At 40.1% G+C, this 19,475-nt stretch overlaps 2 protein-coding genes across 3 annotated transcripts; both read right to left on the minus strand.

The window, feature by feature from the left end:
- Positions 1–330: 330 nt before the first annotated feature.
- Positions 331–5,615, minus strand: GEMIN6 (gem nuclear organelle associated protein 6). 2 transcript variants are annotated; one of them, XM_045826942.1, is made up of 3 exons: positions 5,518–5,615; positions 4,810–4,943; positions 331–2,788 (listed from the first exon to the last, which is right to left on the minus strand). In XM_045826942.1, exons 2-3 carry the CDS (start codon positions 4,941–4,943, stop codon positions 2,413–2,415), a joined length of 510 nt encoding a protein of 169 aa, XP_045682898.1. In that variant the 5' UTR covers positions 5,518–5,615; the 3' UTR covers positions 331–2,412. The 2 variants fall into 2 exon arrangements, with proteins under 2 accessions (XP_045682898.1, XP_045682897.1); XM_045826941.1 differs by having other exon boundaries at positions 5,375–5,579.
- Positions 5,616–15,440: 9,825 nt separating this feature from the next.
- On the minus strand, positions 15,441–17,213 carry LOC123812009 (tetratricopeptide repeat protein 39B-like). The gene has a single exon (XM_045828592.1). It carries the CDS (start codon positions 17,211–17,213, stop codon positions 15,441–15,443), a length of 1,773 nt encoding a protein of 590 aa, XP_045684548.1.
- Positions 17,214–19,475: the final 2,262 nt, after the last annotated feature.

Raw genomic sequence — 19,475 nt, forward strand, 5'->3', positions numbered from 1 at the left:
TTATGAAAACATTAAAAATAATTCATTGATTATAATTATGTAAAAACTTTTAAAGGATTAGAAAGTAATATACAAAATATAGCCCTGGCTGGTATGGCTTAGTGGAATAAGTGGTGGTCTGCGAACCAAAGGGCCGCCAGTTCTATTCCCAGTCAGGGCACATGCCTGAGTTTCAGGCCCGGTCTCCAGTAGGGGGCACACAAGGGGCAACCACACATTGAAGTTTCTCTCTTCCTCTCTCTAAAAATAAAACTTTAAAAAAAAATTTTTTTAAATATACAAAATATAAAGCATGTGTTGGTACTAGAATAATTTTTAATAAAAGAAAAATCCTTTAATTTTATTTGAACAATGAAACCCAATTGTGTAATAAAGGTGGCAGGAGAAAATTTATGGAGGTGATGGGTATGCTTATGGCAAACACTGTGATAGTTTCTCCAACCTACCACGTTGTATACATTTAATACGTAGAGCCATTTATGTTAATTATATCTCAATAAAGTGGTTTAAAAAAACACACTTGGACTTGGCAGTAGAAGCGATTAAGTATATGTAACTATAGTGTCCTTCACTGCTCTGATTTCTCCCAAAATGTAAGCATGAATTATAGTAACCCCTACCTCTGACTCTAGCATTCTAGAATCTTCTTTAAGGCATCATGAAAGTTTCAGCAGTTGTCATCAAATACAATGATTGTAAATGTTTTAAATTTCTCACTAACAATTTTTTAAAAACAATTCATGGAAAAAAACTATTTCAGCAATAACTTTTTTAGGAAAAGGTGAAGACATTTAAGGAAATCAGGTGAACAATGGGATAGCAACAAATCGGTGCAAATGTTGGAAGCTTTGCTCCAAGTGAACCAAAAAGTACCTGGTGAAAATCCTAACCACCTTTGAAGTGTTCTGGATACCCAGTGTGTTCAGAGACTGCCCTGGCTACTGCCTCCAGCTGGCAGGGAGCAGAGCCAACTTTGGGGTGGAATCTCCTTGGCCTCTGGATCCAGACGATGCATCTGAAAAGTTTAGTTAGACTCCTGGGGGAGAATCTTAGCCCCAGGGGCTGGGGCAACTCCCTAAGCAGGCTGGTTTCCCAGGCTGAGCCAGATCACTCACCCGCTTCAGCAGACGGGCAAATTGTTTAACAATCAGAAGACTCAGTTGCCGAGAAACAGTCTCTGTCCCCAGCTCATTAAGCCAGGCAGCAATAAATCCACCGACACCCAGGCACCTGTCCCTGGGCCAAGGACCAAGCCTGAATGATACTGGGAATAATTTCCTAGATGGTTTACTCAAGCCCTCATTTTGTCAGCATTGTTCCCATGCTAAATTTAATTTTATTCCCCTTCCCCTATTTGCTTTGCAGACATTCCAGGGTCACAAGGAAAAAGGCTATGCACTGAATTTCACTCAGAGGATTGTGGAACTTTAAAGTTGTGAGGGAAGGACCCTGTGAAGGGCCATATTTTTCTTAAATATGTAAGCCACATCATTTCTTTCCCAATACTCAACTCTGCCAATGGCTCAGAAGCAGCTGTACATAAAACATAAACTAGTCTGTGTGTTCCCATAAAACTAAACAAATGGAGGCAGCAGGCTGGATTTGTCCCAAGGGCCCACAATTTGTTGACCCTTGTCCTAGCGAGTTAGGGCCTCGGGGTTCTAACCTAACCTTGCAGCATTCTAGACATGCCCTTAAACAAAACCCCAAAACTAATAATCTGAGGTGACTTTCTTGGTCAGACACCTAGAGTCCTGACCCTGACTGGCTTCCACGGGTCAGGTGGAGCAAAGCACACTTCCTGTACTCTCCCCGCTCCGTGAAGCCTACCCTAGGGTGTGGGGACTCCACGCAGAAAGCAGCCCGAGTCAGAAGCCTGGGTGTACTCCACCAAGCCAAGAAACTGCTGGGTTCAGCTGCAGAATACTCATCACATTTAACGTTTTCCCTTGGAGACACCAGCCTTTTCTCACTTGAAAGGCTTTGAGAGTTATAAAGCTTATAGGTTGAGATATTTAACAATAGCCAAAACTTTCAAGTTTCAAGTTTGATCATTACACCAAAAAATAAAAATAGAAACTTAAAGAGACACATACAGTCAGTGCAAGTGACTTAATACATTTTATAAATACATTTCTTGCCTAACAAAAATGGAAGTCTAGCCCCATCAAAAGACAATTCTGATGTCCCTGTGCTAATTTTGTTGCACATGATGTTATCCTTGTCACAGCTCACTTATTTGTTAGCACTCATAATCCACATCTTTGGTTTTACCAAAACTATAAATTAAAACTCACACACACACAGGTGTGTGCCTTTAAAGTCCTGTATTATGATGGCCTTAACATTCAAAACATTTTACGAAGGACAAAAAGGAAGTCTCAGATCAGTGCGTCCATAGTTCTTGGCCTCTCACTGGGACGCTGTAAGATATCCTTGAATAAGATCCTGAACACGGGACAGGATAATCTCATTAGAACTGCTGCAGTTTTCTGGACCATATGGTGGGTCTATAGTCAGGACCCCAGCCACACAGAGAGCTCTTGATGAATCTCCCTGTTCAGTGACAGGGATGTGGTTCTTCTCAAGCCATTTCTTTAGGTTGTTCTTTCTCTTTTCCAGATCCTCAGAACTGTATGCCGTGCAGTCTCCAGACAGGAACAAATGCATCAGCTTCTCTCTTACCCAATGGTCCCCTTCATTCACAGTTTCAACAGTCTGCACAGCATGTCCCATAATGCCGGTCACAGACATGCTGCCATCTTCAAGGAAGTTCACAAGGACGATACTTTGGAGGAAAAGTAAGTTCAGAGCAGATTTGCAAAAGAAAAGCCTAAAGGTCCATAAAACTATGGCAGAAGCATTGGAATGAGAGGCCTCATCAACCGGGCAGGTCATTAGAATAATAGGGAATGCTAGTACCTATTTAAAAGTAATCCTCTCACCACCAGATGTTTTCACTGGTTCAGCATTCATTGAGGGTCCTAAATCTGTAAACTTTGTGTCCAGCCTAAAGCTAATCATTGTGGGAAGCAGCGAAAGCATTACTTAAAGAGTTATGAATGCCTTTGTCCTGGCTCGTGTGGCTCAGTGGATTGAGCACCAGACTGCAAAGGACCACTGGTTCGATTCCCAGTCAGGTTACAAGCCTGGGTTGTGGCCCAGGTCCCCAGTAGGGGGTGCTCGAGAGAACCACACATTGATGTTTCCCTCTCTCCTTCCCTTCCCCTCTCTCTAAAAAATATTTTTTTAAATGAATCTGCCTTTTTTTAAATAAAGACTTTATTTATTTTTTATTTTTAGAGAGGGAAGGGAGGGAGAAAGAGAGAGAGAGAAACATCAATGTGCAGTTTCTGGGGGTCATGGCCTGCAACCCAAGCATGTACCGTGACTGGGAATCGAACCTGCGACACTTTGGTTCGCAGCCCGTGCTCAATCCACTGAGCTACGCCAGCCAGGGCAAAAATAAATATTTTTTTAAAAAACTAATTAATTTAAAAAATAAAACCACAGGCTAATCTCACAAATACAAATGCAAAAATTCTAAATAAAATACAATATGTGATATGATGTGAAAGGATTATCACTTCTGCGGTACTCTTCCCCAAACCAGAGTCTACTAATGAGAAAACATCATACAAACCCAAATTGAGAGACATTCTACAAAGTACCTCACTGGTACTCTTCAAATGAATCAAAGTTGTAAAAAACAAGGAAAGACTGAAAAACCATCATAGATGGGAAGAGACTAAGGAGACATGGTTAAATGTAATATGGGTTCCTAATTGGATCCTGGAACAGAAAAAGGTCATCAGTGGAAAAACCAGTAAAAGATCCAAATGATTACCACTGAGTTAACGTAAATGTTTAGTACTGACAAGATGCTAACATTAGGGAAGCTGGGTACATGGGTATTCTCTGTGCTTGCTTTGCTCTGGAAATCTTAAAACTACTCCAAAATAAAAAGTGTGTGTGTGCATACACATATCATCACCTTTAAAGTAGTCTTGCAAAAATAAATCTGATTCTAATCAAACCTCTAGATATGAATATCAGTTTGTAGGAAATACAGAGGATAAAAACATGTTAAACTACATCATGATGATGCGATAAACTCAATCCAGAATGTGTTCAATTCTAATCACCAGAGTAGCTTTGTTAAAGGGATTTCCAGGTCCCTGCCTTGGAAACTCTAATCAGAGTGTGTTCAGTTCTATCAGACAAACGACTCCATTTCTTCAACAAATAAGGGAGTTGGAAAACTAAAAAAAAAGAAAGTGCAGAGTTATAGAGTAAGATACTTAAGAGACATACCAACTAAATTAATAAACCAATATAAAAAGATACTTTTGAGACCACCAGGCAAATCTGAACTCACACTAGGATTTAACTAATATTAAAATTCTTATTTCTTTTGTTAGGTGTTATAATATTGTGCCTATATGTATTAGAGATTCTGTCTACCAAGAGATATACTGAAGCATTTATGAATAAAATAATATGCCTGCAATTGGCTTTAAAATATATGGAAGGAGGGGTAAGATACTGTCTGCTATACCATTATTCTCTTTACATTGGTGTATGTTTGAAATTTCCCCATAAAATATATTCAAGAAATGTCTCATTTCTACAAACTTCTTTGGTCTGATAACATACTCCATGGTTAGAGCAGTTAGATTCCAAGGCAATAAAATTCTTGTACAGGAATAATTACGGTAGCTTTTCATTATCTGCCTTTGGAGTTTGGATATAGCATAGAGGCAGCACAAAAGGGTGTCGTGATTTCAGGGAAGCAGGACCCATACTCACTTGGCAGAGACTGGGTCCGTGGTTAAAACCCATCCTTTATACTCCTTCTCACTTGCTGTCACTCTGACTTCCTTGTAAATGTAATCTTGCCATTCTAAGGGACCTTTCTTCATCCATTCATTCATGGCTGCCATCTGACGAGATTTAAAACCACCACCACTTTGGGTTAATATATATGTTCCACCCAAGCAAGTGTCTTACCCCTAATCTCCATCCTAGAAAATCATCTGTGATTTGCCTCAAGTTCCATATCAGAAAATTAGTTAACACAGTATTTATTATTCAGTCTGAAAGCGAAGGGGCCCGACACCGCGTCGCCCTGGGGCGCTGTCTGCGGTAACTCATCTGGCATGCCTCAATTCCACCCTAAGCCCATTCCAGATCGCCTTCCTGCTGGCTTTGAACTCGGGTCTGCTCAAACCCGTAAACTGTGCTCTCCTGCGACCCAAGCAGCTCACTTCACACCAAAAACTTTAAAGGAAAACTCAGATACCACCCACTCGCTCTTTGGCTCTACCTCCAGGTAGAGGTCCGCCCCCCCGGATTTGTCGCTGTGTCCTCTTACAGTTTGGAGGATGTAAAAACGAAGAAGCAGCAGCTACGGCCCTAGATCTGACTTCTTGGCTTAGCCTGCAGCCGCATGGTACTCTGAGCCGCGCTCAAACCGAGTGGTACTTAGCGTTTCATCCTCACAAACGGGAAAAGTACCAGTTATAACTGCTAGCAGCACCTCGGACTCAGCAACCACGTTGTGAGGAAGGAATCGGTTCTCAAGTAGAGCCCGCCTGCGTCCAGCATGCTTTGCGCCATGGCGTCACTTCCTTCCCCCAGAATTCCGTTTTTGTAGTCTTTGGCCTTAGTCAAAAACCTAGGGGTCTGGGAGTCGCGAGCCCTGGCGTCTTACAGGCGGGACTGGGCTGGGGCTGACGTTTTTCTGTGATAACGATAAGCTTTTTTCTTCGCTGGGACCAACCCTCTCCGCTGCCACGGTGGGCATTTCAAAAAAATATTTTTTTAAAGAGGGAAATGCTTGTGCCAGGTCCTCGTTGGCAGTAGAAATGGAATTCCACTTTTGCCATGGATTCAAAGCACACGAAACCTCTAGGTAAAGCCTAAAGCTCTGGAAGTGTGTGGTGACAGTGCCTTGGAGGAGAGCGACAGAGCCAAGGTACTTCTTGTTTGTTTGGCCTGTTAAAGCAATTACAGTGCCTGGTCCTGTAGGATGCGCCCTGGATCCACTCCTGCAGGAGGTGTGGAAACTGGGGAGAGAAGCTCGGGGTTGGGTTGAATTCCACCTAGTCGAAGACTCGTTATGAACATCCCCCTCGCAAGTGGAAAAGTGCAAAAGATTCCTTCCCACCACAGGTTTCTGGTCATGTGCTTGGTCTGGCCTGCTCCTGGCATGGTCCAGAATTTTTTCTACATTGTGATCTTGAAAAATGATACAAGGTGGTAAATGTTGAGTCCCTGTAAATGTGAATACCAAGGGAGATTTACAAAACACATAATGTAGAAAACACTGAAAATGAAACAGCTTTTCCCTTACGATTTGGGATTTGAGTTCCATATAATCCTGTTTCTTATTGTTATCATTTAAAAAAAAAAAATCCTTCCCACAACCTCCACTCGTTGAATGATGGATTGATTATATTAATGTGGCCTTAGTGGATTAAATCAGATTTTGTCAGTTAAACCTACAAAGAGCTAACTTAAATACCAATTAGTATTACAGAGTAAAGGAAAACTGACCTCACAAAAATCCAGTCATTTTGTAACAACTGGTCATTTACATTTTAAACCTATCTATACTGCACAATGAAAGACTTCTGCCTTTGATTATATATAACAAGTATATATAATATATTATAATGTAATAATATATTATATTATTATATATACTTTACAAGCATATGTATATACTTGTAAAATTTTACAAGTATAAACTAGCCTCAAGCTTAGCTTGTTACCCTTCTAAAGTGATGAGGATGAGCCCTGGCTGGTTATGTAGCTCAGTGGATTGAGTGTGGGCTGTGAACCAAAGGGTCACCGTTCAATTCCCAGTCAGGGCACATGCCTGGGTTGCAGGCCAGGTCTCTGGTCAGGGCCATGTGAGAGGCAACCACACAATGATGTTTCTCTCCTCTTTCTCACTCCCTTCCCCTCTCTTTAAAAATAAATAAATAAAACCTTTAAAAGAAAAAAATAAAGTGATGAGGATGAGCCTGAACAATTTCCCTCCCTTCTCTCTCTCCCCTCTCCCTTTAGTCTCCTGACTAAACTAAAGGCTCATTCTCAGCAGATTGCAAATTCCCTAACACAAGTTCTCAGAAAGACTCCTGAAACCCCTCATCACTGAGATGAGATGGTGCCACTTCCTTTCCTCAGACAATCCCTACCCTTGGCCCCCCAGTGTGTCCTTCATACCAGTTGGTGTCTCTTCTCTCACATTCTCAATTCTCCCTCTCTCCCCAGTCCCTCTTCCTCCAACTCCTTCCTAAGGTCTGCCTTCCCCTCAAACCTTCACTCACACACACACACACACACACTTACCCTTTCCTCTGCCAATACCAAAATTGCTTATTTTAGATTTTGGAGTACATTTAGTTTAACTTTAGTAAGAAACATTTTTAAAAGAAAAATTTCTTAAGTGCCCTGAAAACAATACAAAGTTTCAAAACTGTCAACAGTCTTATATTGTTCACTGTTCTTTATCAGGTGCAAATATAAACCTGGCCTGCCCGGACTGAACTATGACAAATTTCAATTCATACTGTTGGGTAGTCTTAAAAGTAGGTAAAAAAATGAAGTGGGGATGGGGTGGTAATTTACTGTATTTTTATGCAAGGTGAGATCAGAAAAAAAGTAGCCCCTGTCATTTTGGCCAGAGACTTTTAATATTCTGGCTTTTTCACTTATTCAACAAATAGAACCCACTAGAAGCATCTATTTTTTTATGTCCATTTTATTCATCAAACATATATTGGGTATCTGTACATTCTATACTTTCTATTAAGAACTAGGAGTTCAAAACCTAATTTAAAAAGCATCTTGTCTCTGGGGAGTTGATGTCTCCTTGCACTTGTAAGCAAGTAAGCCATCATTCTACCTAGAGGAGACAGTAAATGGGAAGGGTTGGGGAAAGAGTTCATTGGTCAATTCTTCCTTGCCCTCTGACTGGGGATCAAACCAGTTGGTTGGATGCTGCAACTGAGCCACTGACCAGAGCTTGAATTTGATTTATAGGCAATAATTTACTGATTTCTATGGTGTAAGATTCCCACCGTGACTGATTTGAAGGTACCGATGATTTAACAGCAGGCTCCAAAAATTTATGAAATTTAACAGTACGTTCTTTTGACCCAGTTTGAACTGGTTCCTACACACCACTGACTGTGCTCATATGAGCTTTAGGACTTTGGAATTCATTTATTTGCCATCTTAGATTTCAGTTTTCTTATCTGTAAGTAAAAATGTGGGACTAGATGACCCAAGATTCTCCCAGCTCTAAATTCTCAGGACTAAGACACACACGGTCACTTAGTAAGCCCTGTATACCCTCTAACGGCAGGAGCCATGTCTGTTTTACTTACTACCATGTACCCCACCTCTAGAGCATTGCCTGGTATTTGTAAGTGGTACTCAATTTGAATTGAATTTTTATATCATTTTTTTCTTTCAAAGATTTTATTTGCTTTTAGAGAGAGAGAAAGGGAGGGAGAAAGGCAGGGAGAGAAACATTGATGAGAGAGAGAAATATCAATTGGTTGCCTCTCACATGCCCCCAGCTGGGGACCTGGCTCACAACCAAAGCATGTGCTCTGACTGGGGATCAAACCTGAGACCTTTCAGTTTGCAAGCCAATGCCCAACCCACTGAGTCACACAAACTAGGGCTGAATTTTTATACCTTTTTCTTTAAAGATTTTTTTAAAGACTTTATTTATTTACTTTCAGAGAGGGAAGGGAGGGAGAAAGAGACAGAGAGAGAAACATCAATGTGCAGTTACTGGAGGCCGTGGCCTGCAACCCAGGCATGTGCCCTGACTGGGAATTGAATCTGTGATGCTTTGGTTCGCAGCCCGTGCTCAATCCACTGAGCTACGCCAGCCAGGGCTGAATTTTTATATCTTAATCAGTAATATAGCACCCAATATGTGCCAGGCATTACTTTAAGAACTTCCAAACATTAACTCATTTTATGAATGAATAAATAAACCAAAAGAGAATGTGAAAAATTTGAGTGATGGAATGACATGATGAAATTGGCATATTAGAAAGGATACAGAGAAACTGGATATGGGGAAAATAGGGAAGTGTGGAGCCTACACAGCTTGAAACTTTACATAAAGTGTAGCCTCTCTACACAACAAAGCAGTGGGATTAGAGGGGGAAAAATCCAGAACCACTTTCCAAATGGAAATCCAGTTTATGGGAGGCAGTATCTCCAAATGAATGAGTTATCTGCCCTCCTCAGACCTGCCCAGAGGGGAGATTTTACCACCTCAGAGAGGGAAGATTAATTTCCCTAGCAGCAGAATGAAGATAGGATTGTTTTCCTAGGATGAAAATGCTTTGAACAGACTTTGTGAACTCCAACATACTAAACTAATGTGTGAAAATTTACAAAACTGCTACTGTGTACATTGCCTGTTAAATATGCTCAGGTAACATCTTTATGGCTACAAATCAGTGCCTTTTTTTCTTCTAAGATTGAATTTTTTTTTATGAGAGAGGGGAAAGGTGGGAGAAAGGGAAGGAGAGAAACATCAATGTATGGCCTCTTGTAAGCCCTACTGTGGACCTGGCCTGCAACCCAGGCATGTGCCCTGACTGGGAATTGAACCGGTGGCCCTTTGCTTCATAGTCTGGCACTCAATCCATTGAGCCGCATCACCAGGGCCTTCTTCATTGCATTCCTATTATTCAATGAGGTAATCAAGCTCAGTGGTAAGAATACAGATGTTACATAATTTTATGTTGATTTGAAAAAAAAATAAAGTTAACCATTTTTATTTTTCCCTGGAATTGTCTTGGAACAAAAAAGGAAGTCTACTACTGAGTTCCCAAAAATTAGTGCAGTGGTTCAGACAGGAAATAATCAAGTCCCCACCTAAGCTGATAGCAGTGGAAATGAAAAAGAAAAAAAATGAAGTAGATTCAACAAAAATTTCAAAGCAGAAATCAACAGGATTTAGTGATTGATTGGGGCAAGGGCATGTTGAGAAGGCCTTTGATACTAGGTCTTTCACAGAAATTTTCTTTGTTCATTTCTTCCTGCCTAACCCCTTGTCTTCCTCTTCATTTTTCAGGCTATCAGGCCTCCAAATAGTTATTATATTTACTACATTAAATAAGAAAATTTCTCCACGGAGTAAAAAATGTTTCAATAGCGCTCTGTGTTTATGGCACAGGAGGCAACACTGAGGTACCCTCTCCAAGCTCTGATAAACTAACCCTAAACGTTAAATAAAATGGATGTGATTAGATCTGTGATTCATCTGCACAGAGAGATCATCTGTAATGTGGGTAACCAAAGAAGGTGGGTGTTAGGGTGCTCAGTAACGTGGGCTGTGAAAGAATTCACAAAGAGAAGGAAGTGGAGAGTACTCTTTATTCACTTTCCAAGAAAAGAGACGGGCATGCAGTGGGGAGATCCACCAGCATTGAGGGGTGGGGGCTTTGAGCTTTTATTGGATTACAACTGGATTAATAAAAAGGGTGGGGGGTTGCTGTTGTGTGGCCCCTGGGCTGTTGGGGCCTTGTAACAGGAAGCTGCAGTTTGTTCTTATGTTACCTTCTGCCTGTGGCTATAGGGAAGTTAGTTCTGTTTTTGCTTTCCAGTACATTCCAGCCCTGGGGACATAAGCTTAGAAGAATAGCAGTTGTGTTTAACAAGGTCACAGGCCTCCTAGGCAAAGGGTGCCCCCATAGCAAATGGAGCTGACTTTATCCTTTCAGTGGAGATGACTGGAAATTCCAAACTAAGTGATCTGGTTGCATTTTCTGGAAGCAGGGCTGGAATGGGATGGTATTTTAGTAGATGAAAACTTAATTGTACTGAACCCTGCTGAGACATTCAGTAGCTCAGGGTTGACAGCAGAAGGCATAAGAGGAGGTGAGCAAGCAAAGGAATGAGAGATACATCTCAGAGACTCTGAGTCTGGAAGACAGAGACTTTCCAGAGATGTATCCATGCAGTGAGTGGTTACTTCATTATATCTCACCCTGGCCTGGAACAGATGCTCCTGAAGGTATATCGGTCTCTCTGTATTTTGATTCTGTGCTGCCTCTCACCATGCTGCCTGTGACTCCTTCCTGGTTTTCTAGGTACATGATTTATCAGGAGAGATAATTCTTGACACAGAAACATGAGCACTTCCTAGTCAATAGAAAGGAATAGACCAGAAGTCACAGACTAGGGGCCAAGGGTCATATCAGGACATGCAGTGAGGTTTGTGTCTGCAGTGTTAAATTTCTTTACAATGTGTGGGCTTTTAGATAGGTGTGCTCTCTCTTCTTCACAACTAGTTCCCACGTTTACTGTTTTGCACTTGGCTCTTTCATGTTTATATTGCTTCCCTGACCCCTATAGGAAATTGAGTTTGCAATGCTGGAATAATCCCTGCTATAAATAAATAAATAAATAAATAAATAAATAAAGTAAATTATACCTTAATCTATAGTGACTTTGGAGAAAATCAGCCTCAATTGTGTCTAGTCAACCTGTGGGCTTGGTAAAGGCCAGAACCTGGGCTGTGGGTAGCAATTTCACCAAGGAAATGTCAACCACAAGATTGACAAGATGTTAGATCTGCAGAGTTTTTTTTTCCAGGTGATTCCTTGATCTCATTGTTACCTTGTCTCCTTTAACTGTACCCCTCTGATTCTCAGCTTCCTTTGTAGGTAGAAGTAGCCATAGGGCTATTTCAGGCCATAGATATATACATGGATGTTCTTAGGAAGGCCATCTCTTCTGAAATAAAAAGGCAAAACCTCCCAAGAAAGAGAAAGCCTTTTTTGTCCCTTAACCATTTCTCCTCAAGCCTGCCTGGCTTGGACATAAGGCCTGTATGTGAGACAGCCTCTTTGTACCCTGAGGAAATATGCATAAGAAGGCCTATATGCCAAGCAGAAAAACACAAGATAAAAAGAGCCAGACCAGACCTGAACTACCTACCATCAGATTTCTTTTGTTTGGGACAAATAAACTCCTGTCTGTTAAAGCAACTGCTTTAAGTGTTTCTACCCCCAGCAAAATCTTTTTCTAACTTGTCTCCCTAATAAAGTCCTCAGGAGAGAGAACATGCTTTATCTTTATATCCTCAGGATCCTGCTCAGTGCCTGCATATAGTAGGCATTCAACATATATTTGTTTAACCAATTAATAAATTGGCTATTCATTGTTAGAAACTAGAACAAAGCACAAAATCATAATTTAGGCAGAGTTACTAATTTCATAAGTGACCAAGATACACTAAAAACAGAAAAAGCCAATTAAAAGATCAAATTTTAGACTGGCAAAGCAGGTAACAAAGGAACCTTTGCCTTTTCCAAGAAAGTAATTTACATCCTCTTTCCTAAAGAACAAAATATTATTACTAGTAGTAGTGATAGTAAGTGTATATTAACTCAGTCTCAATTAACATAGGAAAACCATGACATAGGAACTATTATTATCCCAACTTCACAGCTAAGGAAACTGAGAGGCACGGAGGTCCAAGGTCACACAGCTAGTGGGTGACAGTGCTAGAATACAAATCCAGGCAGTCAGGCCAGGGCCTGCCCTCTGTTAAGAGAGGATATATAGCACCATCATTATTAAATAATGGCAAATAACTCCAGTATGGTTGTGCACCTGAAAGTCTTATTTTTTTAAAGAATGTCATTTATTTATTTTAAAAATTTTCATTTATTTACTTTTAGAGAGGGAAGGGTGGGAGAAAGAGAGAGAGAGAGAGAAACATCAATGTGAAGTTGCTGGGGGTCATGGCCTGCAACCCAGGCATGTGCCCTGACTGGGAATCGAACCTGTGACACTTTCCTGTGTCATCGCTCAATCCACTGAGCTACGCCAGCCAGGGAATGTTATTTATTTTTAGAGGAGGATAAGGTTGGAGGGAGAGAAACATCAATGTACAAAAGAAACAATGACTTGTTGCTTCCTGCAAGCCTCCAGCTGGGCCCCTGACCCCACAACCCAGGCATGTGCCTGACTGGGAATTGAACTGGCAACCTTTCAGATTACAGGCCGACACTCAATCCACTGAGCCATACCAGCCAGGGCAAAAGTCTGTTTTTTGGGTTTTTTTTGTTTTTGTTTTTTTTTATATATATATTTTTTAAAGATTTTATTTATTCATTTTAGAGAGGGAAGGGGGGGAGAGAGAGAGAGAGAGAGAGAGAGAGAGAGAGAGAGAGAGAGAAACATCAATGCGCAGTTGCTGGGGGTCATGGCCTGCAACCCAGGAATGTACCCTGACTGGGAATCGAACCTGGGACACTTTGGTTCCCAGCCCGCACTCAATCCACTGAGCTACGCCAGCCAGGGCTGTTTTTTGGTTTTTAAAGACCTTATTTAAGCCCTGGCTGGCATAGCTCAGTGGACTGAGCGCAGGCTGCGAACCAAAGTGTCGCAGGTTCGATTCCCAACCAGGGTACATGCCTGGGTTGCAGGCTATAACCCCCAGCAACCTCACATTGATGTTTCTCTCTCACTATCTCTATCTCCCTCCCTTCCCTCTCTAAAAATAAATAAATAAAATCTTAAAAAAAAAAAGAATAGTGACTCCAGTAGACTGAAGCATATAAAATATTAAAAAAAAAAAAAAGACTTTATTGGTCCTGGCTGGTGTAGCTCAGTGGATTGAGCGCAGGCTGGGAACCAAAGTGTCCCAGGTTCGATTCCCAGCCAGGGTACATTCCTGGGTTGCAGGCCAGAACCCCCAGCAACTGCACATTGATGTTTCTCTCTCTCTCTCTAGCTATCTCCCTCCCTTCCCTTTCTAAAAATACTCTCTATAAATAAATAAAATCTTAAAAAAAAAGACTTTATTTACTTATTTTTAGACGGAGGGGAAGGGAGAGAGCAAGAGAGGGAGAGAAACATCAATGTACGGTTGTCTCTCGTGTACCCCCCACTGGGACTTGGATTGCAACCCAGGCATGTTCCCTGACTAGGAATTGAACCAGCAACCCTTTGGTTTGCAGGCTGGCACTCAATCCACTGAGCCACACCAGCCAGGGTGCAAAAGTCTGTTTTTAATAATGTTTTTCAACCTAAGCATTTCTAAGTCTGAAATACAATCCCACGATGTGCTCCAGTGGGTTGTTTGGACACCCAAGCATTAAGATAATGTGTTTCACTCATGTGTTTTAGCAAGGCAAACTTTCCCAGCTACTTCTTTTTCCATGGGTGACTACTGCACAGAAGGTACACTTAGCCAGACTTAATGTTCTAAAAACTAGGGACTGATTTCATCCCTAAGGTGAGTAAAACAATACCAGGCCTCATGCTTACAGCTGCTATTTGCTCTCAGATTAGCCTGCTAACGATGACACAGGATAGATGCAAGTGGTTTAATTATATTAAAGAGCTGGTCTTAATAGGAATTACACCCTAGAGACGGCAGCTACAGGGAGGGCAGCTAAAGGGAGGGCTACCCCTGACAGTTTGTTGGGGCTCGTCCTACAGAGTAGGGCGCTGGGTAGAACCCCGGTCAGGGCACACGTCTAGGTTGCAGGTATGGTCCCCAGTCAGGTGCTCATGAGAGGCAACCAGTCAATGTTTCTCTCTCACATCAATGTTTCTTTCTTTCTCCCCACCTTCCCCTCTCTCTAAAAATAAATAAAATCTTTTTTTTTTAAAGGGATGGCTAGTGGTAACTAAACTCTCCCTCCAATGGCCTCATCTTGTCTTTTTTTCTACCCAATGCATTTGTGCTGTTGGCTTCCTCCAATTATCTTCAAAGGGTTTTATTGTGTGTGTGGGGGGGGGAGGTCTCTTTTTTTTCTGTCTTCCAGTAAGTTATATATAGCCCCATATTTGAGCTTCCTAATGAAAAAAGGTGAAATATACCACTGAGCACACAGGGGGAGTATCTCTCTTGTACAAAAGCCAATAAAAATTACTGTAAGGGAAAGCCATTCAGAGTCTGTGCTCTTCAGTTCGTCATTGTTTTGAAATGTCAGCAAGACAAACTTTTTTCCTTCTCTTACTAGTTAAATAAAAACATTTACAGGGCACTGAGATTCCTAGTGTAGCTACTTTCCCTATTTTATTTACGAGCTGTAAACATTATCTAATGAGGTGTTAAGAAATATTTTTGAGTTTTTGAAAATGTTTAACATGATTAATAAATTAATAACTAAGAAAGTATCTTTCATAATGTACATCATTTGCCTTTTCTTTTTCAAGAATGCACATCACTCCATTTGCCAGTCTAAGATATTCCATTTTATAGATACGAAGAAAGAAAGAGGGAAAAGTAATTTCTTTCTTGTTACCAGCCAAATTCTCAGCAGCTGCCTCTTTTTGGATTTCTTCCACAAAGAAATTATTTTCTACCTGTTAATTACCTTGCTGGCTGTAGAATACTTCGCTCATAGTAAACAAAACAACACTTTGAGTCTAAATCATTTTTCTTTAGCTATTTGTTCAAGAGCTATGTGAGCCCTAAACTGTAATCGGGCTTCCATGGAATAGTCTTTGTAGTTTTTTATGTTGTCTAGGTTTCTTATTGCACTGACATAATCTCCTTTCAGATAGTACAGAATTCCCAGTTCATAGTAAGTATACGGCACCAAATAGTGGTCATATTTTAACAATTTCTCATTTTCAATGACACGAATGAAGTACTGCTCAGCCGTCGAATATTCACCTAAATATTTCAGACATAGACCTTTCAGTAAATTTAGCAAACTCATGTCATCTGTGCCATACTCTTTATTTGGATTTTCTTGTAAGAGGTCTTCTCCTTTGTTAATTATTGATAGCCAGCAGGAAATGAGTTGTAGTTTTTTGCTCATGATTCGGAAACCACTCCAGGCATAAACGAATTCCAGAAGGGGCTGTGCTGTAAACCAGCCTGTAGTAGTACCGTAGCGCCGACCCTTCTCAGCAACAAACTTTTCTACTGGCACAGAAGTTCCTAAAAATCTGATTCTTAGGCTCTCCACTTTTAAAAAGTGAGAGTTCATGTCCTCATTTATGGATTGAGCAAATCCAGAAGGAAGCAAAGCCAGTAGCATAGCTTTACTGTATAAATACATTGCTTTGGACCACTTGCTGTTTTGGAATAACTGATTGGCATAGTGGTAAGCCTGCTTCCAATCCTGCAGAAAAATGTGGCACCACATGAGTTCCCAGTAACAGAGGTGATTAAGCTGCTTCCATTCATTCTGAATAAAAATGCACTCCTCTAATATTAACTGTGCATTTTCAAATTTTCCTTTCAGCATATTAAAACGTGCATTAAAAAAATTAAGTATGACACACTTTGGAAATTTCTGGAGGTAGATCAGGAAGAGGTCCTCTATTGTAGAAGTGTGACCCTTTTCAACACCAAAAGCTACACAGATATAATTGTAGTAGAAGAGTAGAGTCAAAATACTTAAGATGTTATTTATATGGGATTCAGATGCACTCTCATGAAGCAAAGACAAGCCTACCTCTTTATTACCATAATATCCAACAAGATCGAGTAATTTAAGTGTCTTTGGTGGCACAAGTGATAACGTCAAATTGAATGCTCCAAGACCAAATTTTATTCCTCCAACTAGGTGTCTGTAGGTTGTGCTTTGTTGTTTGTTAGGTATCTGTGTTAATATTTGTTGACAGTCTTTGTATATTTGGTGACTTAACCCAAGGCTGAGCCCACTTTTAAGAAAACCAAGTATACTCTCATCCTGTATAAATGTTACAGCGGACTTCAAGATCAAACACTCAGCATAGCAGACTTCTGCATGCAGTTCCTCTTCTTTGACAGACTTTATTCCATGTTTACTCACTAGACGAGACAAACTTACCATCCTAGCTTTTCTTCGGAAATTGTTACAGGTTCTCAAAGCATCCTTTGTAGCAGTCATCCCAACCTCTATATCCTGTGGATCAAAAGTCAAAACGGCTTTGACAACCATAAGGATACTATAAACTAGAGCGTGGTAAATGCTGTTTTTCGACCATGGCTGAATGAGATTTATAGCATCTGAGAATCTGTTATTTAGAAATAAATACAATCCAGTTGTGCATTCTTCCAGGGAAGACATTAGATTCATTGTTGTTGCTGCAGGGATAATTTCATAGGCGTCTTCAAACTTGTCCTCCTTATCATCTTTTTCTTTCCATAAAGTCAATGATGTAAAGTCATCTTCCTTATCATTTTCTCTTTTACCTAGAGCAAGTGACATATCTGCTACCCTACTTTAGAGATGGGAAATACTTGCAGTGGAGGGATGTAGTTGCACTGAGGATAGCTCCTGTTCTCCTGACCGGGGTCCCTTCTTCCAGTTGCTATTATAATGGAGGCAAACAGACTGAGAGCTGTGAGGTGCAGCATTACGATATTCTCATCTAGATCAGACAAAGGGGGGAAAGATCATTTTATTTACCTAGAAGATGTATTTCTGAAAAATTCAAATAATTTGGAAATTACTAAAGGAAACATGTACTTTTAAAACATTGTGAAGTAAATCCTTTCTAAACAGAAGACTTCTTTTGTAACCACCCCTCCAATCTATTATTTTCCTAAGATCATGCTTTTGTGTATTTATGTTATACAACTGGAAAATTTCTCTCTAGGAAAGCCATGGGGACAAGAATCTGGCTTGAAAGGGGAATGTATTCGCCTAGGTCTCTAGTTAAGATTAAGGAAAGCTGAATTGTCAGATGAAAGAATAAAGATTTTAGGAATGAAAAATCCCTTCCATGCTATTCTTAGTAACACCCCTACACTTGCATATATTTTCATTAAAAAAAAACAAAACAAAACAAAAAACTAGGTCTTTGTGAAATATTATGGTTAGTTGTATGGGACTTTGGGCATGGAAAGTGCTGTGTGAACTAGCAAGACTTCCTAGCATTGTTGCAGTTAGAAAAAAATCAAATATAATAGTTGTTATCACAGCATTACTATGGTATCTTGGTAAGAAAGTGGGATGGGGGATAGGCACAATGGAAAAGCAATTACAGAGCAAACTGAATTTATTCATAGTAACACTATGGATTCAATTAATCTATTTTAAAACGTAGAAACAGCAAACATAGCACTTTAATTGTAATGACTACGCTTTACAATAAGTACAAGCATACTTTAAAACGTACTTTAATCCTGTATTTTGAATAAGTTAAAAGACAGGTGTGGAAGATAAAGCAGAGGAGAATAATCAAAAGAAAAGAAATTCAGATTTTTGCACAGAGGGAAGAGAAAAAGCCAGATGGAAAATATGTTACATGTGAGGAAAAAGTGATGAGGAGGACACCTCAGAGCTATTACTTTCATTAAATTTCTTGTTTTTATACCTTAAGGTTTAGTTATGTTTCCAAATATTAGTAACTACAATCACTATACATTGAAAAGCTAAGTTAATTACATATTTATCTAAAGGTTCAGGTCTTTAGTGGAGCTAAAGTGGAAGAGCCATGCAGCCCACGAGGAGGGACATTATTCTTGGGACTACAATAGTGGTGGCTGGATTATGGTCAGCTGGAGATTAGCTGGAGAAACCTAGTAGAGGGCCACATTCAACTCAAGTAAAATGTTCCCTTCCTTCAGGCCTAATATTTTCAAATGATAGTCTACAGAATCCCTATTCTCCATCCAACACAACCAATTCTTCCTTTTTCCAGAACCTTACTGGAGTCTGTCAACACAATCACTCTAAAAGCATTCTGTATATATTGCTACTAGCCTTTAGCTCACTGCATTGTAATTATTTCTACACCTGCTTTCACCATGAGCTTGGGAGCTTCAAGGCATAATTTATGTTTTATTTAGCATTATATCCCAGTTCTAGCATACTCTCTTGAACAATGCAGGCATTAATAAATGGTTGCTAAATGACTTCTGGTACCTATAACATATCTCTAGGAATTTCCTGAAAGCAAGTTGTAAACACGTCTTTCTGCCACATAATTGCTGTTTGCTACTCCCAAAGAGCACATAAAGATACAGCCATAAGGAATTCCCTGTACCAAGATTTACTTGTATATTGTTCTAATATTTGGAGGATTCTATTTTTCTCTTCCCTCTGTGTAAAAATCAGAATCTTCCTTTTCCTGTGATTGAGATTCTATTTTTCACTTATCTCAATAACTAATACTTGTTTAGTTTACACTTAAGTTTTCAGAGTTGTTGAGGGGAGGCCCTATTCCCAATTACGCTTTCCTCTCAGTTTTGTTGAGGTAAAATTGACAAAATTGCAAGATATGTAAAGTTTATAATATGACATGATTTTGGGGGGGTGAGAACATTGAAGTTCTACTCTTAGCAGATTTCAGTTATACAATGGTGTTATCAACTATAGACAGTGTATACATAAGATCCTCAGACCTTATTCATCTCAAAACTGGAAGTTTGTTCTGTTTTAACAGCCTCTCTCTGTCCCATCACTGTATCCCCTATTCTTGAGGTGCCCATGAGACTTTTCTGCTAGAGAAATACTTCTGGCCAG

This window comes from Phyllostomus hastatus, unplaced genomic scaffold (assembly GCF_019186645.2).
Source record: "Phyllostomus hastatus isolate PE091 unplaced genomic scaffold, TTU_PhHast_1.1 phas_scaffold_78, whole genome shotgun sequence".
Taxonomy (NCBI): domain Eukaryota; kingdom Metazoa; phylum Chordata; class Mammalia; order Chiroptera; family Phyllostomidae; genus Phyllostomus; species Phyllostomus hastatus.

Bases quoted from the DNA above. Each gene is read 5' to 3' on its own strand.
- LOC123812009 (XM_045828592.1), bottom strand. From the start codon at position 17,213: ATGTCACTTGCTCTAGGTAAAAGAGAAAATGATAAGGAAGATGACTTT.
- GEMIN6 (XM_045826942.1), bottom strand. From the start codon at position 4,943: ATGGCAGCCATGAATGAATGGATGAAGAAAGGTCCCTTAGAATGGCAA. The intron at 2,789-4,809 runs GTGAGTATGGGT...TTTCCTCCAAAG, and splicing joins ACGGACCCAGTCTCTGCCAA to TATCGTCCTTGTGAACTTCC.